Source organism: Ambystoma mexicanum, chromosome 5p, assembly GCF_040938575.1.
Source record: "Ambystoma mexicanum isolate Mex_15411 chromosome 5p, UKY_AmexF1_1, whole genome shotgun sequence".
NCBI lineage: Eukaryota > Metazoa > Chordata > Amphibia > Caudata > Ambystomatidae > Ambystoma > Ambystoma mexicanum.
The window spans coordinates 129542642-129564759 of record NC_090930.1 but is presented as its reverse complement, the minus strand read 5'-3'; the positions used below and the strand labels follow the sequence as shown (position 1 = coordinate 129564759).

General features: G+C 47.6%; 1 protein-coding gene across 4 annotated transcripts in view; it reads right to left on the bottom strand.

The window, feature by feature from the left end:
* The window catches only part of STARD8 (StAR related lipid transfer domain containing 8), a 648599-nt gene that overhangs the window by 205106 nt on the left and 421375 nt on the right, over positions 1-22118 (bottom strand). Inside the window, exon 1 of one of the 4 annotated variants that reach the window (XM_069612522.1) lies at positions 5549-6014. The exons of the other annotated variants lie outside the window; for them this stretch is intronic. Coding sequence (XP_069468623.1) covers positions 5549-5582 — 34 coding nt within the window. The 5' untranslated portion in view covers positions 5583-6014. Of the gene's footprint in view, positions 1-5548; positions 6015-22118 lie in introns of those variants that run through there. 4 annotated transcript variants of the gene reach the window in all.

Here is a 22118-nt window from a genome sequence, read left to right as displayed (position 1 = left end):
ATGCTGAAAGTGAATGAAAAGACTTTCAGGGCTAATACTGTTCTTCCTCGGTAGACGGCGCTATACCCTGGTTCAGAATCACATTAGTTTTAGGCATGAGGAGTTAGGTTGGTGGTTTTCTACCCCTCTGTAAGAAAAAGTTTATACAGAGAATGCATAGTTTGATAATTGCAACATACTAACATAATGAATTCATGTCATTACAATGATTTAATAAAATGATTAGGGCCTCAAAACTGAGGAATTTGAACTTTTATTGACCTATTTTGATGTATGTTTTTATATTTGCCTGCACTGTCTCCTGCCCCCTTACCCCCGCACTCTCCTCCTGCCCTTTCCCATGCACTAGCGCAATCTGAATGACACCTGGCCTAGTAGGATCGTGGTCCGTCTTCCCCCCTGTTCTCCCTACCTTGCCTCGTCGCGCCTTGAAACACTTGTGTATAGGCGCGTTATAAATGCCATGTCATATCATATCATATTATGTATTTGAATATTTTTTATTTTAGTCGATTTTTTGGACTGCTGGTTAATTATATTCAACACACAACATATATTTTACTCACCAAGTATCTACTCGATGTTGCTCATCCCTCCCACTACTGAATGCTCTATTATACTCCTCCTTTGCCTCTCTGACAGGTAAAAGCGTTTTGACGCCATAAACTGTGGCAGGAGGCACTGTACAAATACAATATGACATAACTGTCATTCCATGCACAGAAACTCAAGCACATCTGTTAGGCCACTCCTTTCCAAGACTCCTTAGCTACTTGCGATTCCAAGGCTGTGCTGGACACTCTTGAGGCCCCAGCCCCAATCGATTTCTTCTCGCTCGTAAAGCACTGAGACTCGGCATTGTGCAAGCAGTCATCCGGGCCAGGCTCCCAGTCAGGCAATCGCAGGCAGCCCTAGTTAGACATAGAACCAGATGGCAGCAGCGAGCGCCCTGTCGCAGCCGGATTGAGGTAAAGGCATATCCTCCAGGAATGCCCCAGAAATGTTGCAATTACGTCTGGTTTGTGGGTTTTCTCCGGTCCGCAGCAGCCAGGAGGGATCCGATTTCACAAGGAAGGGTCGTCCGGTCTGTGCCCTAGATGGTTGGGAAGAGGGGGGGGGGAGGGCTGCAGCCTTCAGGAAACAAGGCCAACGCCATTACTGAGGCCCTGGAACGCTGTTCCAAGGCCCACACAGGACTCCACTACAATTTCATTTGTTGTCTAGTTTCACGGAGGGGCAGAGACGTTACGTTACCCGGGCGTTCTGTGCCTCCAGCCTCAAAGTGCTTAGTAAAGATTAAAGCCAGCTTCTAAGCCCATCGGCAGACATGGGAACAAAGGCCCGTCACTTGGCTAGTATCACACGATAACAGCGATAACATGGTCGCAGGGATTAGAAGACCGTGCTGAGAGGGTCCGCAGCCAACCCGTGTAGCCAGTATACCAGGCCGATCTGCAGACAGTTTCTGTAGAATGTTTGCCATGCTATAGACATATGTATACACACACACGCACACATCCCAATTTCCATCCAGAACCACAGAAGTCCCGGGAGTGAAAGGGTTAACTTTCTAGCAGCTTTCCATTGCAAATATTAGCGATGGATGGGTCCATCCATCCATTCAACCCAATAACGTTGATCGGCCATTTCGTTTCTGGAGTCTGAAAGTCAATTAGCTGATGGAGACGGTCCTAGAGCAAGAAATGTGCTGACTCGGGCTGTTTCTCCCTCAAGTACAAGTGGCTGCTTTCTAGGGGGATTGGGGGTTGTCTGATCCAATGGAGAAGTCGGCCCCTTGCTCCCCAGAAGCAAAATCTGTTACACCAGTGAGTGACAGGCGACATTATAGGTGTCATATATATATATATATATATATATATACACACACACACAGGGGGAGCGGGGTTATGTGGGAGCCCCCCCCCCCCTTGAAAAAAAAGGGGTTGGGGGTTGCAGGGGTGTCCCCTGCATGCAAGAAACGGTTGATTTTTTTGCATGGTGTTATTTTTGAGGGGACATTATTACATGGAACCCTTTCAGATATCCCTGCTGAGTGGTGGCCAGGTGTGAGTCCACAGTCACTCACTAAGGGTTCCGTGATCTGGGGTGGGGGCTGAAACTGCTCTGCACATCCTGTTTGCTCTACTGAAGAAACAAGAAAAAGCCAAGCAAGTAACTGCACGGAAGCATTCCACTAAAAACACCAACTCCTTAACGCTATTGATCTTTCATCCAGACCCCAACAAGCAGAGGCGCCACCACCAACCTAAAATAAATGCAAACCCAACTGTGATCACAAATATAGCAGCAACTTCAAACTGAGACGGGAGGTAATACCTCGCTCTGACTCCAAGCTGAACAATGACCACAAACTCAGCAGGAAATGTAAACCCGGCACCAACTACAACCCCAACAATGTCTGCAGCCCCAACCGTAACAGCAGACCAAACAGTTGTGCATCTCTCAAACACTGCAAACACAGCAATAACAGCACAACAAACAGTTGCGCATCTCTCAAACACTACAAACACAGCAATAACTGCACATCCAACAGTAGCCACAAACTAAGCTATGACCACAAACCAAGCAGCGAATGCAGTCCCAACAATGACCACACAAATGATGGATAACCCAGGAGGCACAACAAACCAGGCAATGAATTGCATAACCCCAGAGTGGCCAAGACTCCATCAGGCAGTGATCCCAAATTGAAAAATGACTTTACACCGAAAAAGGACAATAGCCAAAAACAAGAGGGACTGGCAACCAACAATGACCACAAACTAAACAGCAACCCCACGCCTAGCAGTAACCACACATCTATTCGGACCCGAACACCAGCCATGATCCCAAACACAACCACCATGAAGTCCACTGCACCCAGAAATACCCATGAGTGAATAATAGTCAAACTAACTGTGTAAAGTGAAAATGAAGGCATACCCCAAGATTACCACACAGCGATAATGTCAATTCCAGAAGTAGGCACAGACCCAGCTACAGCCACCATAACCACTGCAAGGCCAACCGTGGCCTCATATCGAGCAATGGAAAACCTGACCAAGAAAGCAAACCCAACAATAAAGCCTGGCCAAGCAACAGTCCTTCACACGTCCAGCAGAAGGACCGCACAATTAACACAATCCCAACAACTACCTCCAACTCAACAATCATCACAAACCAGAAAACAACAAAAACTTAACAGAAATAAAAAATGGAACAATTAGTGCAAGCCTGGCAACAACTAGAAACATAAAAACGAGCATAAACACAGCACTGACTGCCAACCCTATTAAAACGACACACTCATTAAAGAATGCAAACCCAAGAGCCATTGCTAACACAGCTGGGAACAGAAACGTAGGAATGAAGACAAACCTACCAGACACGCCAATGGCTGAAAATCAAGCAATAACCACAAACCCAACCGCTGGGCAACTTTAGCATAGACCGAACAGTGATCACCAACAAGGATTACAAGCCCAAGAGCAACATTTTGGTCTCGGGAGGATAGCTCAGGGGCAACGTGCTTGTCTTGAAAGCAAGACGACACATGGAGCAACACACCCGGAACACAAGTTCGATCCATGGGTCGCACTTAGAAACCTCTGGGTATTAAGCAGTTATAAATAACCCATTACAATTACAAACCCTGGGACATCTGCTGCAAACCCAATAGCAATCACAAACCAAATAAAAGCTGCAGCCAAGAAGTAATGGTCACCAAATTTGATTGCAGACTAGGGTGACCAGACATAAAAGTAGGACAAACTATTGAAAGTGGCTGTCAAGGCACTACACTTCAGTAGTGGTTGGAGGAGAAGGGGGGTTAAGTGTTACTGTTCAAATAAACACATATTATAACTAATTTATCACAAACTAACACTATCGATTCGTAAATTGTAAAACGCACCATTTCTTCTGTGCATTCCTGCCTGCCAGCTATGAAGACCTACTACCAAAAACCAGGACCACTGCAGTTTCCAATGGAAACGTAATCTTGAGAAAGGGGGACAGAGATCCAAATTCCAGAACAGTCCCGGAAAAACCAGGTAATCTGGTCACCCTATTGTAAATGCAACATCCACGACAAAACCCCCAAAAAAGACAGCAACGCCATAAATAACCCAACAATGAAAAAAAACACGTAACTAAATCTAACTGTTAACCCAACAGCGAAGTTAAAATCAGCAAAACTGTCCCTAAAGGTCTAAGCTGAAGGCCACCAGACACAGCTGGGACTGCATACTCCAAATCAACAATCCAGCAATAAGCACAAACTCTGCAGTGATCACCAACACAGGTGATCACAAGAGTGTCAAACATGGGCTCCTTATGAAGGAAGCCTAACAGACTGCCCACTTGTCATCCATGCTTTGCTTGCTGCCAACCGCGCCAATGCGCTGTAACTAATCCTAAACACTGTTATACAGAGATGTCTTGTTATATAAATACTCACCTGTGTATCTACTAATGCATCTTGCAACTTCAAATATGCAAATAACGCCTTTGTAACTGTGTAACACACGTACTTCATGCAATTCAAATATGTAAATACTGTGTATGGAACTTGTAACTATGTAATCATGTGAAATGTGCCCAGATGCCTAAGGGCTTGCCACGCTATATAAATAAATAAATACAATACAATACAAGGTTTAACTCAAATCCAACAGCAGCCCCAAACCCAACCGCAACCTGCAAAAACAAAACACGTGTTTATTATGGGCTTATGCACAAGTGTTTCAAAGCGCAACCATGCACGGGAGGGTGCGTATAAAGCACAGACACCCTGACTGCTGCAACCCCAAGTGCAAGGGAACGCTACCCAACCACGGCCAAACCACCACAGTGAAGGAACATGCAGGCAGAGTGGCAACCCAACAGGCAGCAGCAGAAAGCCCAACCTTGCCTTGCAACACACAGTACTGACGGCAACCCCACGGACACGCCGAAATTGCACAAATCAAGCAAACATTCCAGGGGCAGCGCGCGTGTGGCAATGCCAACCAAACGCACTGCTTTCGGGGGCGGCTCAGTGGAAAAGAGACATTCAATTTCACTGTAAAAATGCGCGCCTTTTTTCTCGCTGAAGGTCCCGATTCATGGAATTATTTGCTCGGTTCAAAGGGGCTTTGCACTGCAAAAATACACTTTGCACATTTCCTTGAACCGGGGTTTGTGCCGGCAGTGCAAAGTCATCTTTCAGCAGTGCAAAGTCACTGTGAACCGTGCAAATAAATCCATGAAGCGGGCCCTTAATCTCCCTTTGGCACCAGAGGAATCGTGCGCGCTCGTGGCCACTGTTGACGGCCGCTTCACACCTATTCGGAATACTGAATTAATCGGAAAAAACGTCTCGTTTTGCAATTAATAACATTTGTAAACTTAAAGATGCTGTTCGTTCCCGGGAAACCCCGTGGCGCCTCGGGCCGGCACCTTTTTGCATTGTATAAATCCCAAAATGAAGCTTACATTGTGAACCCCTTTAGGGGCATGTGTCTTTTTATTCGAAGTTTAAAAGGGTCGTCGGTTGGACGAAACTCACCATGTCTGATTTTCGAGCTCCTAAACCTATGCATCTGGGCGCATGGGTAGCGGGCGCCGCCGGAGATGATGGGAGGGGCCCGACCCCCCCAGCACTCGGCGGGAAGTGCCCCGGGTCCGCGCGGGGGTAGATCCTGTGTCTTCGATACGGGGATCCGGGGATCCTGGTTCCAGGAGGGAGGCTTGCCCCGCTGCAGAGACTCAATCCAGACCGAGTGGGGGGGGGGCTCCTTTCCAAGCACTGCGGCCGAGTGTGAGCGAGTAGGTCCCCTCACACAGCGCAACTCATGGACTCACTTCTTCATCATCATATTCCATGGGGAAAGGGGGGGATCACTCAAAAGAGGGGTTCCTGCCCTGCATCCAAGTCCCACCCGTGGGGGGGCAGTGGGGAATGCGTGCCTTGGGTCCAGCTCGCTCTCCACGGCCACGCATGCCCCATGCAAGACGGCTCCGGCAGCACTGGGCTCAGGGAGGCGCCCTGGCCCCTCCCCGCAGTGAACACATGTCCCGTCCACAGCTGTGGGCTGCAGTGGGGGTGGGAGGAGGGCTATAGGAACTGACTGTGCCCTGTGTGTCTGTGCTGTGGCCAGCCCAGTGCCTGGCCGTGCCGACAGTGCGATCTAGTGACCAAAAGTTAGGTCAGTGGGTTAAAGCTTGTGCTGCAGAGATGTCTGTGTAACCCCGAAAAGGACATACTCATATTCTAAGAGTGTGTGTGTGTGTGAGTGTGAGTGTGAGAGTGTGTGTTCGTTCTGCAGTCGCCGCGTGTCTTGCAAGTAACTAACTGGCAAGTTAGACAGCTCGTTGTGATCAGGCGGCTGCGGCCGAGATATTCGTCGCCTAACGTTCCTAAACGCAAAGCTCACCCTTTTGAGCGCAGCCAGGAACCACTTACCAGTTGGTGGGAGACGAAGTCAGTCAACTGTTTGGTTTAAATTATTAAAAGTGATGGCCAACACACCTAAACCCAGGAGGGCGCTTAATGAAACAGTACTATAAACACACACACACAGACAGCAAGAACGCTGCCCTTTGATTCCCCGCGTGAGAGTGCTGGTGGTGAGTGGGTTCGAGCACATGCTGCACCAGTAACCCTTGCAGGGCCTTCTGCACTGAGTGCAGTGCACTGAGTAACACTTTCAAGGAACAGCAGCTCAGTGGGCCCTCTGTGCAAAGAGAAGGCGCCTGCATTCTGACATGTGAAGGGAGTGCCCGTCTACACCCACCCAGTACGCGGGCAAAGGAGACCAGGCATGGCAGATGGGCGGGATGCCTACCCATGCGGGGCTGTAGCTGGCATGTAAGGGAGCTAGCAGGACCGGAGCATGTGATGCGTTAGCATGATGGCTGCAGCCAGCCATGTGACGCCGGGCGTGGTTTCATACGGGTGGCTTTATCACTGCTTGTTTTAATGATGGCGATGACTCGGGAAGCAGAACGGAGGGCCTCAGATGGAGGAAGGTACAGGGGGCAATCTCCTTGCTGAATGCATACCATAGCTCATAGCGTTGACCGCCTGCTGCAGCGATCGGCGTGTAACCTGCAGATCAAAGGTCACAATGCTGCATGGGTGACTGGGCATTTCATCTTTCCGATAATGAAAGTCGCCGGCCAAATGCTTAATAGAGGCGCAGAACTCCTACGTGACCGAACATGCTTAAAACATGGTGGATGGGTGTACATTATTGAAGAAAGTTCCCAAATGACAATCGCAGCTCTCAAGTTTACCTTTTCCATTTGTGACATCACCCAGGCCTTTTTTCCGCATGCATTCTGGGAATTGTAGTTTTCGTTCTCATGTTGGGGAAGAACACATGCTGGCTGACTTTCTCACGCTATTCGCGTTGACATTTGAGCGCCGTGTGCATTGTGTGCATTCGACTTCGAATGTGGCCATCCCGGAGTCTTGAGCGTAGGAAAATGTTGCAGTGTTTAAAGAGATTGGCTTCTGTTTTTGGAACGAAAAGCTGAGCGAAGGATGCGATAATAAGCAACACGCCCCATTCCATTCGGGAGTTGGTGGTCCATCTGCAGTCTTACGTTGCATTCTGGGACTTGTAGTCCTGGGTTTAAATGAGTCGGTTCTAGGACCGCACGCCCCAGAATGCCAAGTGAACACCAGCCTGGACTTGCATCTCCCAAATGGAAAGGAGTATGTTAAGTTTCTGCTGGGCTGCTGCTGTTTCCACAGTTAGAAGATTAGAGCATATGTGGCCAGTTGCGCGCTCTCACAGCCCAGCTGCCTCCAGCGCTGACTGAAGGGGTTCTGGACAGTGGCACGTGCACTGGAAGACCAAGGAATGCACAAGAGCTCCGTGCACTGCAACACATATGACAGAAGCCTGGGCTGCAGGGCCGCTAATAGGTTTGTGATGTCACAAACGCTGAGTTATCCTCCCGGGAGAATAGCTCAGCGGCAACGTGCTCGCCCTGGAAGCAAAATGGCACGGAGCAACACGGGTTCGATCCCCGGGTCCGTGCTTAGAAACCTCTGGGTATTAACGTGTTATAAATAACCTATCATATCATATCTATACAACCAGCTATGATTGGGTAGTTGCAATGTCAGGGCTGGAGGAGTCTTATGGCCGGATTCTCGAAAATGTCCATTCGTGTTAGCAGCTCGTTTAATGCCTGGTTCACACATGGCACCCTCGATAAACTGGTCAGCAAAGGCCCTGGTAACATTGGCCCAGATGAAGTGGGGGCAGGCTCGGACTGGTCTATAGGGCAATGCCCAACATACTAAAGTGGGCCCTTATTGGACTCACAATGGCCCACTTAGATGTCTTACTTCAGTATGGGGCTAGTAGTTTTGAACACGTATCCTTTTAAATACAGAATTTGCAATATATTTGACCAAACAACTTCCCCTTGGGTACCATTCAAACAGTCTGTCAAAAAAACAAGTAATTTCTATTTGGAACTGTCGGACACGTTTTCATTGGTGCCCGTGCCCATGTTACGCCCCAGTCCGACCCTGGAGCAGGGCACTACCCTGTTATGTGACGTCATGCCATTTTATGTCGGCCAGCATTTGCATAGCGCAGCATTTGCCATCTGGATGGCTTCTTGGCATGCGTAGCAGTATCAGTAACCAGAGTGGGGTGATTTGTATTGTAACACCTATTATCTAAGCATTTGGAGATACTTCCGTTCATTGTGTCGCAACATAGTATTCTCTTGGCGTGACTTAATAATTCCGTAAAACTGAAGAGCGCGGACTATCGAGAAGCGTAGCTCACGGCGCCATATTGGAGCAGGGTCAGAGATAGCGGTTGTACTATTTGTGATAATGTTTATTGGCCCGCCAGTAAAGAGGCGATTCGCTTTTCTCCCAAAGACCCCTGCCTCATGGGTGGCCCTGGCGAGAGCAGACACGGGTCGCCATGTTAGGATGCTGGTTCCTTCCAGCTGGGTCCAGTGCTGTGTGCCCAGGCTGTGTGTGTTCCCCGCCCCCTGCAAACACCTCCCGGTTTAGGAAGAGAACGCATTACAAGACAGCCCAAGGCTGCCCTGCCCTGACCTAGTCTGCCCGGACTGTCTGCCAGTGGCGCCAGGGCAGAGACCAGGCCGCAACCCCATGCCCTTCCCCAAAACAAGAGGCGTGCTAGGGACCACACTACCCAGAGCAGCAAGAGGGATCTTCTAACGCAGGCCATGGAGCCAATCCAGATGTGAGCCCCAGAGCAAGGCCTACGCTGATGGAGTGAGCAGGAACGTGGCAACACCAACACAGCTCTGCTGTCCGAGGCACGACACACACAGCTCGGTATCCTTTAAACGGATAGCTCTGCTGTCCAAGGCATGGCACCCACTGCTCAGTATCCTTTAATGGATAGCTCTGCTGTCCAAGGCATGACACCACGAACTCTGAATCTCTCCCGCCTAAGGCATGGCACCCAGGGCTCTGGGTCCTTCAATGGATAGCGCTGCCGCCCAAAGGTATCTAAAGGCACGGCACCCAGAGCTCTGCATCCTTGAATGGACAGCGCTGCTGCCTAAAGGCATGGCACCCAGAGCTCTGCATCCTTGAATGGACAGCGCTGCTGCCTAAAGGCATGGCACCCAGCGCTCTGCATCCTTGAATGGACAGCGCTGCTGCCTAAAGGCATGGCACCCAGAGCTCTGCATCCTTGAATGGACAGCGCTGCTGCCTAAAGGCATGGCACCCAGCGCTCTGCATCCTTGAATGGACAGCGCTGCTGCCTAAAGGCATGGCACCCAGCGCTCTGCATCCTTGAATGGACAGCGCTGCTGCCTAAAGGCATGGCACCCAGCGCTCTGCATCCTTGAATGGACAGCGCTGCTGTCTAAAGGCACGGCACCCAGAGCTCTGCATCCTTGAATGGATAGCACTGCTTCCTAAAGGCACGGCACCCACAGCTCTGCATCCTTTAATGGATAGCTCTGGTGTCTAAGGCATGGCACCCACAGCTCTGCATCCTTGAATGGATAGCGCTGCTGCCTAAAGGCACGACACCCACAGCTCTGCATCCTTGAATGGATAGCACTGCTGCCTAAAGGCACGGCACTCAGAGCTCTGCATCCTTGAATGGATAGCACTGCTGCCTAAAGGCATGGCACCCAGAGAGCTCCTCATCCTTGAATGGATAGCGCTGCTGCCTAAAGGCATGGCACCCAGAGCTCTGCATCCTTGAATGGATAGCTCTGCTGTCCAAGGCAAGACACCGCAAACTCTGACTCTTCTAATGCATAGCTCTTCTACCCAATGCATGGCACCCAGAGTTCTGTATCCTTTAATGGATAGCTCTGGTGTCTAAGGCATGGCACCCAGAGCTCTGCATCCTTGAATGGACAGCACGGCTGCCTAAAGGCATGGCACCCAGAGCTCTGCATCCTTGAATGGATAGCCCTGCTGCCAGGACTTGACACCCACTGCTCTGCATCCTTGCATGGATAGCTCTCTGTCCAAGGCATGGCACACAGAACTCTGCATCCTTGAATGGATAGCGCTGCTGCCTAAAGGCATAGCACCCAGAGCTCTGCATCCTTGGATGGATAGCTCTGCTGCCTAAAGGCACGACATCCACAGCTCTGCATCCTTGAATGGATAGCGCTGCTGTCTAAGGCATGGCACCCAGAGCTCGGCATCCTTGAATGGATAGCACTGCTGCTTAAAGGCATAGCACCCAGAGCTCTGCATCCTTGAATGGATAGTGCTGCTGCCTAAAGGCATAGCACCCAGAGCTCTGCATCCTTGGATGGATAGCTCTGCTGCCTAAAGGCACGACACCCACAGCTCTGCATCATTGAATGGATAGCGCTGCTGTCTAAGGCATGGCACCCAGAGCTCTGCATCCTTGAATGGATATCTCTGCTGTCCAAGCAATGCCATTGAGACCGCTGCATCCTTTAATGGATAGCCCTGCTGCCAGGACTTGACACCCACTGCTCTGCATCCTTGCATGGATAGCTCTCTGTCCAAGGCATGGCACACAGAACTCTGCATCCTTTAATGGATAGCTCTGCTGTCCAAGGCATGACACCACTAACTCTGAATCATTTGATGCATAGCTCTCTGCCCAAGGCATGGCACCCAGAGCTCTGCATCCTTGAATGGATAGCGCTGCTGTCTAAGGCATGGCACCCAGAGCTCTGTATCATTAAATGGCTATCTCTGCTGTCCAAGGCATGACATCACTAACTCTGAATCATTTGATGCATAGCTCTCTGCCCAAGGCATGGCACCCAGAGCTCTGCATCCTTGAATGGATAGCGCTGCTGTCTAAGGCATGGCACCCAGAGCTCTGTATCATGAAATGGCTATCTCTGCTGCGCAAGGCATTACATGGAGGAATAGGTTTCCTTCAATGGATAGGTGTGATGTCAAGGGCATGCTCTTTTAATCTGGCCATTCTAATGGATAGCTCTGCTGTCTACTGAAAGGTCTGTTTAAAGGCTGACCCTTTGAGTTATGTCCAGTCTGACCCATGGCGCTGCTGCCAGCTGATAATCCTGAGCATCTGGCAGATTTACAGCTTGAGTGGCAGCTCTGCTGCTTCTCTATTTAACACATGCCCATTACAGATCTCCTGAACCTGAGGGATAGCCCTGCTGTCAACATATGGTTCTGTTTAAGGCATCACTCGGTAAGAAATTAACCACTAAAATGAGCATCTCAGCATTAGATGATGATCAAGTCTTGACCAATTTGCAAAACAAGTCCTAAAGTGGAGAATCCCTCTTACAATACTATGTGGACAAGAAAACACCGTTATCTATGAAGGAATTTCCTGCTAATGGGATTCTGCAGGACACCTAATAATAACATTTTGAACAAGATGGAAGTACTGGGAGCAAGAGCGGGCGGTGGCACCAGGGTGCAAGATATTGTAGACTTTGTGGCAATTACGTATTGGAAACTGTAAAGCACCTCCCACTATTCTGCAAAAGACTTATTTTATCTCGGACATAGATGTCATTTAGGGGTCGCCAGGGGTCGCAACTGCTATCCCTATAAAAATGTCCTTTTTTTCATTGTTTTTACATTGAGGCTCATGGGCTGTGGCCAGCAGCATGTGACTCTTTGTTTCTAGAGTGGCTGGTTTTCTGATGGCTTTAAATGATAAGATAGCTCAGTGGGTTGACTGCTGGCTGCTGCAATGTGTGTGTGTGATCTGCAGGTTGCAGGTTCTACTCCCAGCAAGGTCAAAGCAGCCTTTCATACTGCTGAGGTTGATAAATGAATACCAACACAGGTTGGGTGATTTTGTATGCATATTTGTTCTATATGAAGTGCTTAAGCGTAAGTGCTATATAATAACACATCATTATCGGTTGGCCTTGGACGTCTGCTCACATTCACAGTAATTTGGTAATATGGAGCTATACACCCTGATATTAACGATGCACATGGTGATCCATTCTTGTATGAAATGCGTATCTATCACTTTACAATGATATCGTAACCATATTTTTCATAGTGTACTCATAAACAATGTTATGTGATGCCACTTCCTGTTTTGTCATGGGGTGAAAGGTTGTCTTCCATCGCTTCCCATGATGTCACTTCAGACGGGGTCAAATGACATCACTTCCTGTGATGTCATCAGAGGTCAAGGGTCATGTGATGTCACTTCCACTACCTGTGGCATTTTGGTGAAATGATGTCCTTGGTCTCGGAGCGAGATTCTTTTAGCAGATGGAAAGTCCTTCAATGTTAATGAAACGAGTGAATTAATATGGAGCAGGTTTTTGGCGGAAATGACATTGCGCTGATGTATCACTTTCCAAAAGTGTGGCATAATATTAAGTCCAGGCGAGACAGTTTAAAATTGTAACCTCCATATCATACTGAACTGCTTTGAAGATTGACTGCGTTAAAGATTGATTCTCAATACATTTATTTGTATAGTATTTTCAAATGCGATATTTAAATATTGGATGCTTTATGTATTTTTGTAACTTTCTTATTTGCATTGTAAAACATACACAACATCAACCTCTGCACAATGTGAGCATCCTTCCCCATCCCCCAATGTCTATCTACCCCTCTACTCTGTTCCTGGCTCCCCTCCCCCGCTCCTTCCCTTTTATTCGCCTTCATGCAGCCGCCTCCTCTCCCACATTTTTTTATATTTCCCCGACATCCCCCGACATCCCCCTTGTTTGGTATACGATATGTTCCATGCTGCGCAATGCTCCGTGCCCATCTCCAGTTGATCATTGTTGGCCTGTCCTTGGATCCCCATTTAGCTGCCAGGTCCCTCTTGACAACCATTGCCGCAATGTTCAGGAGCCAATGATCCCACATTGTTCCCTCCATTTCCCCCCAGTAGGCAATAACAACATTTTGGGGTCCTTGGGGATCGCAATTCCCAGCACCTACCTCATCCTCCCCAAGACTCGGTTCCACATTCCCACCACCAACCAGCATTCCCACAGCAGGTGATAGAAGGTGCCTACCCCCCCTCCCCACATTTGAGCCTCGGCCTTTCCCATTTTGTACATTCTGTCCCTTAATAGTTATATTCTGTGCATTATTTTATATTGGATCAACCTCATCCTGGAGGACACATTAACCTCCCTTGCTCCCACCATCGCCTCCACCCAATCTTCGTTTTCCAAATTCCAGAGGTCTCTCTCCCATTTCCCTTTAAGCTGCTCTAGCGGGAGTGGGGGGGATGAAAAGTTATTTATTGGTTTGATACAGGGTTGATATCCCTTTCTTTGGGAGGGGCTCCATAAACAGGTTAACTTCTAATATTCTGGCAGATCGAGATCTTCTTCATACTGGGCCGACACGGCATGTTGCAAGCGTAGGTGTGTATACTCTTCCCCTTTGCTCAGTCCATATTTATTTCCACAAGTCTGGAAAGGGTATCAGCCCCCGCTCTTCTATCACCTCTCCTACCCTTGTTATACCTGCTCTTGTCCACCTCCCCTAGTTTTTGGATCTCCCCCAACTGTGAATTGTTCCGTAACGGCTGTGCCCTTGTGTATTCCCCCCCCCGATTCCACAATTGGCTTCTTCCCTTATCAGGACTAGTTTCCGCCCTGCCGGGGCAAGCGATCTCCCTCCCACACCCCTGTAGAGAACTTGTAGCGGGGTCTGTGTTTCGTGTTACATCCAGCTCCAGTCTTGTATGCGGGAGATCCCTCCCGCCGTACACCCACTCATTGGCCACCACTAGATGTGCGGCCCAATACTTCCTTACGTCGGGGAGACCCAAGCCACGTTGCTGTATATTCTTGTGTCTAAGACTGATTACTATTTTCTTATCTATGTAGAAGCCTAAAAAGGCCTTACATGACAAAAATAAAATAAATAAGTAAAAATTACTGGCATCTGCATTGGCACTCACGGTCCCCGGTTCGACTCCCAACAGGTCCATTCTGTCGTTCATCCCTTTGAGGTTGATAAAATGAGTACCATGGAGTTGGTAACAATGTTCCTCTATTAACTGGCTTTAAACGTCAGGATAATCTCCCAGGTGGCAAACGGGCTCTTAATAAAGATCTGCAGTCCAGCCCAAACTACTGGGCCTTATTCACCTTGCACGCACCCCCAGGCATGCCCTGGTGCCATCAATGAGAGTAGCAAGGGTTGGCTCTTTCTGTCCTACATAATTGGAAGGTACCCCTCACTGATGGTCCCCACTATGATGTTAACGTGTGGACAAGGTAATGGACCATTTGCAGAAGATATTCATATGCCTTCTCCAAATGGTAAAGATATATTAATTACCTAGCAATTCAGTCTGATCTGCCACTCTTTGGTGGGAGCCTTGATTCGCGTAGGGGGTTTCTCTTTTTGTAATGACACGGTCACTTTTGAGTTCTTTCAATTTAAACTTTAAGCCCCGGTCGACATACAATTATTGATGCAAGTTCCATTTGAGCGGCTGCAAGTGATTTCTACTGGATCCAGTTGCTGGCATTAGTTCAGTCAATCTTTGGTCACTGTGCAGAGAAGAATACAGTCCATTCCAGTGGCTTTTTTCAAAAGAACACTTTTCCTAGCTCTTCAGTTACTTTCTGATCCATGAATTTAATTCAGTATTGGAACATGTAGTTTCTCTAGCTGGAATAAGCTTGTTGTACTCAAATTGGGTCAGCCCTACAGATCAAGGGTGTATCAGCCACTTTCACTCCCTAAAAATAGGCAAATACTCAGCAAAAATAAAAATAGGGAGCAAAAACACTCCCAACAAAAAATAGGAAACAGACACGTAGGACCTTGTGCCCCTGCTTTCACCCAGACAGCTACATGGATAGGTTTGGGCCAGTAGTGCACCTAGAAACCAAAGGAAGAAACCACTATTATAACTGCCTGACAGGAAGAAGTGAACATGTATCTTTTGATGTGCACGTGTATGCATAACTAGGTTCAAAGAAATAATTATTACAAAAAAATGTTTTTTTCCAGATAAGACATTTTTACCCGCTTATAAAATCCGCTAATTGGGAATTTGAATTAGATTTTTACTCCCTAAAAACAATTGTTTTCACAACTCTAACAAATATACCCCCACTTCCAATTTTATCTAGGGCACTGCATTATGTATTTTATTATTTCAGACGAAACGTGTTTTGAGGCCTGGGAGTTTGTGACTAATTGGATTCTGCTTTGCAGGTGTACAAGGATGAGTAGAGGTAAAAATGTCCACTCAGCCCTCGAACAGCCAACACTATCATAAAGGTAAAATGGGCACAGTTCAGAGCTATTCCTCCTTCACCTTTTGTGTCAACGGGGGCCGAGGGAAGGCTCCACTCTTAAGAGGGGTGTGAAGGTGAACCAGTAGTGACCCAAACAAAACAGGATAACAGACCAAAATAAGGGGAATATCCAATCAAGATTCTATATATATATACATATATATATATATATATATATATATATATATATATATATATATATATATATATATATATATACTTTAATTAAACACAGCACCTGCAGCAGAAAGAAATGGAAAACACAGTACCAAAACCCACCCCTGTGGAAGAACAAAGAGGAAGCAAACGGACTGAAGAAAGTAGCCCTCTGAGCAGGAGTACAGGGGCAATAGGCAAATACCATCTAAGGAAAGGCAAAGGTGCTATTCTTGGGTGCATCAATGTGTATGTCAGTGAGGCGGCCGTTCGAGGGCTAGCTGGGCCAAGCTGTGGTTGTAACTCCTGGTCAGAGTCGGCGTGTGACTCACCAGTGTTTCAGGTCAAGTACCGGCATCGAGGAGTAGCTTTGGTGCTAGCAAGTGACCGGCACAGCTAGGACACGGTGCAGCATCAAGCTGGTTAAAGTGCAAGCATCAGTACGGATTGGGGGAGGAGCATAAAAGCCAGCTACCATTTGAACATGCTGACAGTCACAGACACATGTGCATAGTTGATAGCCATGGGATTCATTGGTTTGCTAGTCAATCCTGCAAGCACCCATTTACCTACTACTGATATGATAGTCAGGGTAACCATTCTTCAAATTGAAGTCCTACTTTTATGTCTTTGGCCTGTCCACGTTTTTTTTATTTTTAAAATCTGGTCACCTTCATTTAAGCACACAGTAGAACGGCTTTGCCTATCTGCCATGCTATTGCCAGTTGCGCATTCAAACTGGTTAATGGCATCAAGCCAGTGACGCATCAGGGCCTTTCAACCTTTTCAAATGAAAGGGTCATCGAGCCTCAGTGGGCCCCCTAGCAACTACCCGATGTTGGCGGTCAACGGTCGGGCTTAAAATGTGCACTTTGTAGCACTCGCATTACAAGCTGCTTTTCCTGGTGCCCTTCCTGCCGTCACTTCCCACGGGATATACAGAAGTGTCATCACCTCATTGCCTTCTAACACCGGTTCCTCCACACCAGCCACTTGCTGACAAAGGAGGGGCTATAGCTCTTCTGTGTGCATTTAGAGTTTAAGCTCCTTGCTGGCTGGCTCGTGATAATCAGTGGCTATTAAGTTATCCTTGTCACCATTGTAATGCAAGCACCCCAGGGGTAAGTCAGACTGTTTCCCCACTAAGCAGTGGGTCCCTAACCAGCATGGTGAAATGGCCCCCAAACCTCTTCAGCCGTGCCTACGCAAGCACTCATCCCCATGATGGATTCAGAGGTGGGACTTCAACTTTGAAACACTTGCCTGTGTATAGGTGCTTTATAAATAATTACAATGTGAGCTGCGGCGCCATGCAGGAGACAGGCAGGGAGGAGGACTGGGCATTGGGCCTGAGTGCCCTTGAGGTTGGCCCGACACTCAGGCCGCTGAAATCGTGACCTTGGGTCCAGGGCCTGGTGGAAGCACAGGTCGCTGCAGGGCAGATGGGAGGCTCCCTGCCAGCTCACGGTGTAACATTGTCAGGAGGAAACTCTCCAAGGCAGGCGCTTCCTATCCTCCCCTCGGGCCAAATAGCTGTTGGGAAGCGTTATTTATTCTTTGCGAGGAGGATGTTTCAGAATTTCATAAAAAGACAAACCTGCAGACACGAGGAAAAAGAAGGCTTCCACTGCCAGGAATTCTGAGTATGTCGTGGAAATATTGCAAAACAGGATGCATAGGAGTTGGCTGCGAGTGTTCTCCATGTTTTATAAGCAGCCGGCATATTAACTGCATTTCAAGATGGTATCATCGCTTAGGGCCCCTTATGAGGTATTTTCTCAATTGGCTTGCAAGGAATTATTGGGACTGTATATGCGTGAGCCTTGATAGCGAGCCTGCACGTTTTCATTAAAGTGCAACGCCTTCTGCTGGTGTCGCCAAGCGATGGTCTCTGGACTCTGAGATCCGGGAGATAATCTGATATGGGCCATGAGCTGAGGGTGATAACTTCCATGAGTTATGGTTAATCCGGTCAAGATAGTCCATGAGCTACAGTCAGCAAGGATCATGGGCTACAGTCAAGAAGACCCATGATCTAGGGTCCAAATGATGCATGAGCTAGAGCTGACAAGGCCCCTGAGCTAGGGGCAAGATGGTGCATGATCAAGGGTCCAAATGGTGCATGAGCTAGAGCTGACAAGGCCCCTGAGCTAGGGGCAAGAAGGTGCATGATCAAGGGTCCAAATGGTGCATGAGCTAGAGCTGACAAGGCCCATGAGCTAGGGGCAAGAAGGTCCATGATCTACGGTCCATATGGTGCATGAGCTAGAGCTGACAAGGCCCATGAGCTAGGGGCAAGAAGGTCCATGATCTACAGTCCATATGGTGCATGAACTAGAGCTGATAAGGCCCATGAGCTAGGAGCAAGAAGGTCCATGATCTAGGGTCCATATGGTGCATGAGCTACAGTTGACACAACTCATGAGCTAGGGGCAAGAAGGGGACCTCAGGCCCAGGTCCCCTCCCCGCCAGTTGGCTACCCTCTGATTTTGGGCCCAGGGTCCCTCCCCCGCCAGTTGCACCCCTGCACCTCCTCCTTGGCATCCCCCACACTTGGGGACTGTTTTCTGTATCCCCCTACCAGCCCTTACACCTGATGTCTGCACTTACCCTTGCACTTGCCACCAGCTGGCCGCGCTTTTCCTTCTGATTATTTATCTACTATTTTTACTGTCGTTCCCATGTACTGCACTGCCCCCCTCCCCCTTCCCTCTGCACTTTTTCCCCTTCTCGCTTCACCTGCACTTGCACCATCGCAATGTCACCCGGCCTAGTAAGACCGTTGTCTCTGTCTTTCCTCTGTTCCCCACCCTTGCCAAGTTGGGCCTTGAAACACTTGTGTATAGGCATGTTATAAATGCAATATCATATCATATCATATATCCCTGAGCTAAAGTCAATAATGTCCATGAGCTCAGGTTGCTGAGCTCTGTGAAATAGAGTCAATACAGTGTATTTGCAAGGAACAATGGCCGTAGCTAGGGTGAATAAGATTCATGAGCTAAGGTTAATTAGGTCCATGAAGTGGGGTCAGTTAGGTCGAGGATTCAGGGCCAGCACGGTCCATGAGCTAGGGACAATGTGATCAGTGAGTTAGGGCCAATATGGTCCAAAAGCTAAAAGCGAGAAGGTCTATGTGAGGCAGGGCAATAGGATCCATGAACTATGATTGGGGCGGTCCATAAACTAGGGTCAATATGATCTATGAGCTTGGATCAAGAAGATCCATGAGATACGGTCAATCAAGTCCATGAGATATGGACAATAACGTCCATGTGCTTGTGATGTTATGTTATCTGAACTTTTAGAGAGCACAGTCACCAGAGATATCTTGGCGCTAAGGGAGAAAGGGAGAGAGGAGGACCACCAATTGTAGGCCACTGCAAATTAGAATAGCAGAGTCTTTAAGGATTTTCTAAAGGCCAGGTGGTTAGATAAAGCCTTAATCGACGATGACAGGTTATTCCACATTCGGGCAGCAGCCACCGAGAAAGACCGGCCTCCAATATGTTCACGGCGATAGGCGGGGACAACCAGCATACCCGCTGATGCCGAGCGTAGTGAGCATGGGTGTGGGGGTAGTAACGAACAAACATGGACTGAGGATTTTCTGCCCCTAGTCCATGGGTGGGTGGATCAGGTCCATCAGCTGTTGTAATGTGAATTGTAAGCGAGTTTCATTATGTTTCATGAGCTAGGGTCAGTAAGGACCATGATCTATGGAGAATAATATCCATGAGCTAGAGTCAATAACGTCCATGCACTATGGAAAAGGGCCAAGAGTGGAGAGCCAGAAGTCAGGGTCCAGAAGGACAGAGGACAGCAGGAGCCAACGACCAACACCTCAGTCTTCTCACCGTTCAGCTTCAGCTAGTTCTCAGCCATCCACCCACCAACCCCCTCGAGGCAACCCCTAGGGCGCGCTGCAGTATCCGTTCTGGCAAGATCCAGACGAATAATCTGCGTGTCATCGGCATAGGAGTAGCACATGAAGCCAAGGGAGTGGATAAGGCCGACGGGTGGTTGAATATAAATGTTAAACAAGTATGATACAACATACTCTAAAGGTCGTAGTGTGTATGCTACATCATAATGTACTGTGATTGTGTGCAGGTTACAAGCATGAGCTACCGTGAGAGTGTATATGTGTATGTTCCATCATGACATACTAAAACTTTGATATTATGTATGTTCCAGTATGACAAATTGCAACTGTGATAGTGTGTATGTTAAAATTTACCCTACTATTTATTTATTTACATTTTTATAGAGCGCCACACGCCCGTTGGTCTCAGAGGGCACAAAAAACACAACAGAACAAACACAGGAGAAGTGTAAAGAAAACAGGGTTCAAGATTAGAGCAGGCATCAGATGTGTAAGAGTGTGTGTTACAATCGAGGCACTGTACATGTGATAATGATGTGTTATTATGAAGGACTTGAGCCAAAGTGCTTTACAGAGAACATATTTACATACAATAGCCCCCAACCAAAGTTGGTACTCATTTATCGACCTCAGAAGGATGGAAAACTGAGTTGCCTTTGCCGGGATTCGAACGTGCAAACTGCAGATCACACACCGATCACAACAGAGAGCGTTCAACTCACTGAGCTATCTCACCGGAGATAGTGCGTGTGTTAGATCAAGCGGCCATGTAACTGTGATAGTGTGAATATATATATATATATATATATATATATATATATATATATATATATATATATATATATATATATATATATATATATATATATATATATATATATATATATATATACACTATCTGCAGGAGGTAGCAAGTTAGGCCACTCATTAAGTTCTGATTGTTTTATTTTAGTCAGTTATTCCGACCCATACAATACATTGAGACATAAGGAATTGTTGTTGGTGGGTGGGGATTCTTTTAAATTGTGATTTATTTAATGTTATACAATTATCCGTGTTAGATATTTCATTTATTCAGAAGTCTTTCTTCCTTTTTTATTGTTGGTTCCTTCACACTGCCGCCCCACATGGTTTCAGGCGGGCCACCAAAGGCACACTAAAGACAAGCCCGTCTGCACCCATCTGTGTTCTGGATGGGCCATGGGCTATGGTGGGCTGCCAGAATGGCCCTTAAGATTTACCGGCAAGCCCCCTAAAGCGCAGCATCTTGAACTGACACCATTATTCAGTCGTATTCACGTGATGAACTCCTCTTTCTTGCCCCTCCTTCCACTTGTCTCCCATTTGGTGTCCTTTTCCTTTTGATTACGCAGACACCTTCTTCTAAATCCATGATTTCTGCAGACCACAAACTTAATTTGAGTCAATCTCATGTTCTGGCGCTCCTTCCCCCCGTTTCTGCCCTTATGGGGTTCTTCATTAATGCTAGCTCTGTAGCTGCACATCGTGATGATATTTTTACACTTCTAATGGATTATCAAAATGATGCCTAACTGGAACCTGGTTGAACCCCTCGTCAACCTGACATCACGCAGCGCTTACCTTCACAGTACTGGATGTTCCTTCTGGATTGTGCTAGTCCCACCCATGGCGTAGGTCTAGCTTTGATTCCTCCATCATCCCTTAACTGCTCCTCTATCTCTCCGACACATAACATGCCTTGTGAACTTTTCTTAGGTGTCAACTTGCTTCAACCTTTTCAGTATATATGCTACTTGTGTATCACCCTCTCCATGTCCTTCAGCTAATTTTGTGAATAATTTTGCTCAACTGATTTCCGAACTTGAACTATTATATCCCAAACGTATTCGTATGGGCGACTTCAATGTCTGGCCCAATAATATAACGGACGCGAATGTTGCAAAGTTGATGGCTGCACTATCTGACAGTCATCCTTACTTGCGCAATCATCTGCCTACTCATTGTGGGGGAATCTGTTTTTCTCAGCTAAATCTCTGACGGTTACCTTCAATCCTGTATCCGACCATTTATCTGTGTATCCGTCACCTGTTCCGACCATTTACTTTCGCAATTTATCTTCCCTTTCCTCAACATTGTATTTCTGCGGTTGGTCACCCTCGAAGTTACTAGAAGTACCTCCTTCTTTGGTAGCCGATATCTAATACTACTCCTCTTATTGATGAAGACCATCTGGATCCATGTACAGCCTTATTTGAGGCTATGGAAGCTGTTGCAGATTCTCTTGCTCCAGTCAGGATGGGCTCAAGTCGCACTAAACCTTGTGCTCCATGGTTTCTTACTGAATTTACATTGCTCAAGCAAG